Source organism: Buceros rhinoceros, unplaced genomic scaffold (assembly GCF_000710305.1).
Source record: "Buceros rhinoceros silvestris isolate BGI_N320 unplaced genomic scaffold, ASM71030v1 scaffold705, whole genome shotgun sequence".
Classification (NCBI taxonomy): Eukaryota; Metazoa; Chordata; class Aves; order Bucerotiformes; family Bucerotidae; genus Buceros; species Buceros rhinoceros.
In genome coordinates, this window is record NW_010412076.1 from 60,817 (window position 1) to 66,816 (window position 6,000).

The 6,000-nt window shown below is 43.1% G+C and overlaps 1 protein-coding gene across 1 annotated transcript in view; it reads right to left on the minus strand.

Annotated features, from left to right (window-relative positions):
* PRMT3 (protein arginine methyltransferase 3) overlaps positions 1–5,387 on the minus strand; it is a gene marked incomplete at its 5' end in the record, with an annotated part of 54,760 nt that extends 49,373 nt beyond the window's left edge. The window contains 4 exons of the mRNA XM_010136215.1: positions 884–1,037; positions 2,574–2,676; positions 3,983–4,032; positions 5,305–5,387. Of these exons, the coding sequence (XP_010134517.1) occupies positions 884–1,037; positions 2,574–2,676; positions 3,983–4,032; positions 5,305–5,387 (390 nt within the window). The remainder of the gene's footprint in view (positions 1–883; positions 1,038–2,573; positions 2,677–3,982; positions 4,033–5,304) is intronic.
* Positions 5,388–6,000: the final 613 nt, after the last annotated feature.

The following is a 6,000-nucleotide window of genomic DNA, read 5'->3' on the forward strand; positions in this document are numbered from 1 at the left end:
AAATCTAAAATATTTTTTCCATGTCTTGGAAAGCAAGATCTGCATCATGAAATCAGGTTGCAACTGGAAGAAGTTGCAGTTACTGCTAAATACCGGTATAAAGCTACTTCCATGACAGAAAACGATGGAAGAACAGGTCCTGTAGACTACCCTTCTCCACTTCCAACTTCCAAACTATATTTCACAGAGGTTTACCTGAAAGGGAACATCTGTAGGTGGTCTCCCCCAGGGAATTAACCTCCAGCATGAACCAGTATCACTATGAATTACAGCAAGTAGGCTACAAGGCAACTCATTCACCTGCCCATACTTTAAAACCTCTTCTTCATCAGATCTACACCTGGCTATTTCTGCTGCCAGCTGAGCTGAAGAGCCCCCATTGACAAGAGAAATTAGAGTCTCCCTTTTTACAACAGCAGATAATATGATATACTGATCTCAAAATCTATATAAACCTGATTTAGAGTGCTGGGAAGAAATTGCAACTGATGACCCAAAGAGATTTTTCTTTCTTTTAAATGAAAAAGAAGGGAACAAGAGTAAGACGAGACGATGCACCTCTTCAATGGTCAAATTCATATCTAAAGGCCTAATGGAAGAGAGTGTAAAAATGAGAGTGTTCCGAAGCAAAATACACATTTCTGAGCCTTGTGATTATTTCACTTTCCTAAGACTACTTTTTCAAATTGGGCAGTTTTTACTAATCACCTGCAAGACGCTAATCATCCACAAGGTAAAAATTAAATGTACAATCCCAACACACAAGTCATGAATTTTATTCCACAGTTACATGTTGAATTTCTATTAGTCTTTAAACACGACCATCTCACCTCACCTTAAATATATCAAATACAACACCCAAAACTTCTGTTTAAACACTTACTTCATTTTTTGAAGATCGTCTTGTGCTCTAGCTAAGGCTGCTTCCGCGAGTCTTGCTCTGTGTTCTGCACGTTTTAACTGTTCAAGGAGCATCACGGTATCATTCAAACCATTAGAAGGCAAATCATTTGCAGGTTCACAAAGATCTTCTATATCTGATGAAATAAGGAGAAAAAAAACCCAAACACCTAGCAGTCATGTGTTGCTCCAGGCAGCTCAAACTTTCAGTGCTGCTACGTTATTCTGTTTTACAAGAACCACCACTGAATATGATGGACTAACCTCAGAACACAGAACCACTCAGTGAAAGCAAGTATGCCAGAAACAAGCACGAAGTTAAAGCAATAAATACTATTGTTTGATTACTGATAAAAGACATTAGGTTTAGCCTGTTATTAATGACAGTCCTATCCTCTATTTTCTAGTTAGGTTATTCCGAGGCTAAAAGGCCCATTACTGGTAATGGTAAAAGGCAACATGGTATATAAACTTAGTATTTCTTAACAAGTAAACAGTAACTCTAAATTTTCAAACCAGTTCCTTGGACTTTTATAAAGCTTACGAGCACACAAAACTCAATCGAGCACAAGCAGAGCAAATCTGGAGGGAACACTGCTTTTTAACTATCAGAACCCAGTCTCTGCACTAGGTCCCATCCACCTCTTGCTAAGGTCAGCTGGTGATTTCAACAGATGCCGCTGGGTTAAAAGACGGTTTTGGATACAGTAAGAACTTACTGCCAGCTTATTAGGCAAAAGAGTTAAAAAAAAAAAACTATTCCTTTTAATCATGGAAGACTGATTGCTAAGGTCAGCTGGTGATTTCAACAGATGCCGCTGGGTTAAAAGACGGTTTTGGATACAGTAAGAACTTACTGCCAGCTTATTAGGCAAAAGAGTTAAAAAAAAAAAACTATTCCTTTTAATCATGGAAGACTGACTATTTGGCTCATGGGACCCTCTCTGCTACGGTGCAGCAGTGCTCGCTCAGCAAAGGGCAAAACTGCGTTTCAGACTGCATGGAGAAGGGAAAACCTGCAAGCCCCCAGTACCTTGGGGTTTAAGTGAAAGAAAGATGTATAACTGAGTGCAAAATAGGAAGAGAGCGGGAGGATCATGGGCAGAAAAAAGAAGTTCAGAAGTCAAACTGAATTCTCTGCAGACCATCTGATGAACTGCCACAAGAGAAAAACTGGGGCTGCTTCTACCGACCACCAGAACCGCTCAAGAAGCGGAACTCTGCTATCTAACTGTAACACCTTCCCCTAGGTTGGTCCAAAACAAAACCTGTTTAAAAGATGAAGACACTTTCAACAGGCAAATTACTTGCTCCTTACTTACAGCCTACATTTTAGAATGAGGGCGCCTGATTGCAAATCCCTACATTCCGAAGCTGTTACAAGCTTCCCAAGGCTTGGCTGGAGTGCCCTTGGACCTGCCTAACTACCACACACGGCATCTCTGCTGCAAACAGCACATCCCCCATCAGTGACTGCAGGTAAAAAACAGGACCGTGGGAACCTCAGTCATTAAAAACAACATATAAGTGTGGCAAAAACTTCACGGCAGGACAATATCATGCCTTCAGCTGTGGAATTTCTCATATGCATAAGTTGACATCACCACCATTATTTGTTCGACTCTGGCAATACCCACAACACGGTACAGTCACACTGGAATGTATTTATTTACCAAACTGAAGTAGCAGATCATCTTCCAGCTCTGGTTTCAAGTATTCTTCTCCTTCCCATGGCAACGGGCTGCTGAGAGAACTCAAATATGTTCCTGTTGGTTTCTAGGCAGAAGGGGAAGAGCACGTAAGCCAAGTTTCTTTGAAAACACCAGCCTTTCCATTTCATTCAGGAAAATAAAGCAAAGACCTGTTCTCCACCCATTGAAATAAACAGGGTATTATTAAAGTGGCTTTATAGCCAAGGCTGAGAAAGACGCTACTTTAAAGCATGACTATCAAGAACAGTGAAGAAATGAACTTCTGGCTTCCACCCTGCTTCTGACAACAAATTCTCACCTCAGCAGACTGACAGTACAACCGTGGTGAGCAGGGAATGGCAGAAAACTGCACCTATGAGCTCCTCAGGGTCCCAAAGCCCAGGAAGCCCCAGGATCATGGAATTCACGGTGCAAGCAGCAAAGCACAGCAGATCCACAGACGCTGAAGGGTACTTGTAGGCTTACGCTGCTGTCGAGAACCAAGTTTACCCCGGTGTTTGTGTCAGACCCACAGCTCACAGCAGGGCTAATCAGAGCCAAGATTGTGCCGAGGGGTTTCACACCAACAGCGCTGACGGGACCGATGTCAGAAGTGCCATGCTCGCACCTGGCCAGTTAATGCTTTGTCAGGGAAGGAGAGGTCACATTCTGGACTTGACTGTTTCCATTCCTGTGCTCACTCTGCATAGCAAGTTATGCCTTCAATAACTATTTGAGGATTTAATATTTGAAGATTTCAGTACAAAATGCTTAATTATGTAAGATAGTATGAAGCCTAACCTGAACTTTTAAGAAACAACCGAAGAACATACTTCAAAGTCACAGAACACAAGAAAGACCCCTAGGTCTAACTTAAAACTGTTCCCACCAGCTTTCCTGGTATTGCTGTCACTTTAGCAGAGATTAATTTTCATTTCTGCGACCTAAGGGATCACATGTTGTGCTTTCTAACAGTGCAGTCAGGATCTGGCCAGCTCATAACCCCAGGAAAGACTCTTTTACACCAGCACAGAGGAAAGGACTGAGAAACTTCAGTTACTGAGAGGTGAACCTGCTACTGGAGCAAGACAGCAGAGGCAAAGGCTGAGATGAGTTAACGAAGGAACGTGATACTACACAGCGAGGGCTTTTGATCAGCCTGAACATCCTGGAAACAATAAAACTCACGTTAATTAAATATATTTGAAATGAAAATAACTTCACTACTAAATAAACCCATCAATAGCTATTTTCACTGCCGTGATTTCTTCCTTCTAGAAATATAATACAAAATTTCATACATTTATTAACAAAAGGCAAATAAAAAGCACAGCATCTTCACTTCCCAGTCTCCAGACGCAGACTACAGAGGCAACACGTGGCACACTTACCTTTAATCTAACAAAGTTTATCAGTTTAACGTATCCATAAAAATCAAGTCCTGAAAAGAAAGAAATGAGTAAGAAAACCAAGAAAGGGCAAGCTTGCCTTACAGAAAGCCACACATCTTACAGCTGTATGAACACTTAATTCCATGTTCAATTGGCCACCTTCCCCAGGGGGTGTACGGCATTACCTAGCACAGTCTTCTTGTCTTAATTTGCTGTCTACGTTTTGCTTCTCCTTAGGGCTAAACCAGGAATTTGTCACCCTCAGGACAAATACATCTGCCACAAATTCAGGCTGGAACACGTGCAAACGTGGATTAGGAACAGAAATTTCATTCTACACCAGGACAGCCCCATTTCTCTCCTGTTAGCTGCCTTGCTGCTATTTTAGGGTGTCATGCTCCTTTGTTCGTATTTTTAGCTTCCTGTTTAATAAAATGTGAATCTATCCTACCCATCAACACACACCAACACTGGTTTCAAACCGCTCCATTGCTCAGGAGTAACAGCAGTAACAACTATGTACTCTCCTCGAGATCAGCAAAGATGTTGCATAAACTCAAAATATTTTCCATTGAATTTTAGACAGAAAACAGAGCAGACCTTATAATTTTACATACAGATTTCTAGTTGCTTCATGTAGTTTCCATCTTTTCATCTCCCCCTCCTTTACAGTGCATGCTCTTAAATCATGAGTTTCTCCAACACTGTTCCCCTTCCCCTGCTTTCCAGCTTTCCTCTCTATGCAGAATTTCAGGCTCGGAATTTAGCATTTCCCTAACTCTTCCAAAGACCCCCTAAACTTCACGTACGTCCCCCTACATGTACCTTCCTTCAGTCACCACCTTGGCCTAAATACCTGACGGCTTAAAGTGAAAGCCAACCTTAAACTTCACTTGGAGAGAACAAAGCAGACATGGGAGAACATGCCTTCCTGCCATCACCCGAGCCAAGACTGCCAAGAACCCCTTCAAAGACACCAGCAGTACAGCCCGGTTACTCGTCTTCTTCGTGGACACATTTGCTTTAGTCTCTGCCAAGCTCCCGGGCCCAACAGCATCGTCACGAGCCAGGCAAGAGCTCCCAACGGATCCAGTAAACAGCTCTCCCTCCAGCATGCAGGGGGCCGGCTCAGGCAGATGGAGCAGGTGGCAGGGACTCAGCACAAGGCAGCAGAGAGCGGTCCTACCTCTGTTACTAGTTGAGGAACGCCGCGTATCAGCTACTCGCAAAGATTAGCTTGTTTCTAAACGGCTTTCTGGTTGAAGCTGAAGATTAGATTGAACAAGATAAACAAGGAAATGACAAGTCATGAAAAAACTCACTGTGTTTTTTGATCAGGTCACAAACACTGAACTGATGCTCAGTTTTGCAGTGGGAGAACACCTCTTCAGCAGAGCAAAACAACCTGTAAATAACAAATTGTTAGACGAGCAGCGTTAAGGTGGTTAGAATCTGTCACGCTCTTATGAGCTCTATACGCTCTGTTCTATCCCACTAGGCAATGTTCTCAGAACACCCCATTTCTGCCTTTGAAAAAGGGGTGAACAGGCACCTGCTTACTCACACACCTCAAAGCTTTTACTTGTTTTCAAAATATTTCACTGCAGAAGGAAATAAAAGCAAAACTTTTGTTTGACAAACCCTATTAACTTCCAAAGGCTCCTTAAGAGCAAAGACAGTGTGAAACCTGAAATCCAAGAACTGTGCACACAGGAGGTGAGCTGGCCAACTAAATGTGGGGCATCTAAATAAAAACTCTCATTTCTTTGCTGACGACGGGAAACAGCGACAGAGAATTCAAGAAAAAGTTTCCACGCTGCTTCTGAGCGCAGAGAGGGGAATTCCCTGACTTCCACCTTACTCCCTCTTTTGGTGTGGATGTAACAGACCTTCAGCTCTAGAGAAAGCGCGTACGAGACCAACAAGCGACCGAGAGCGCTTACAGGCACCGGCTGTTTATTTCCGCGTGGCGGCTGCCGCCTCCCGCAGGCCGAGCTCGGCCGCTCGCAGCCCAGGCG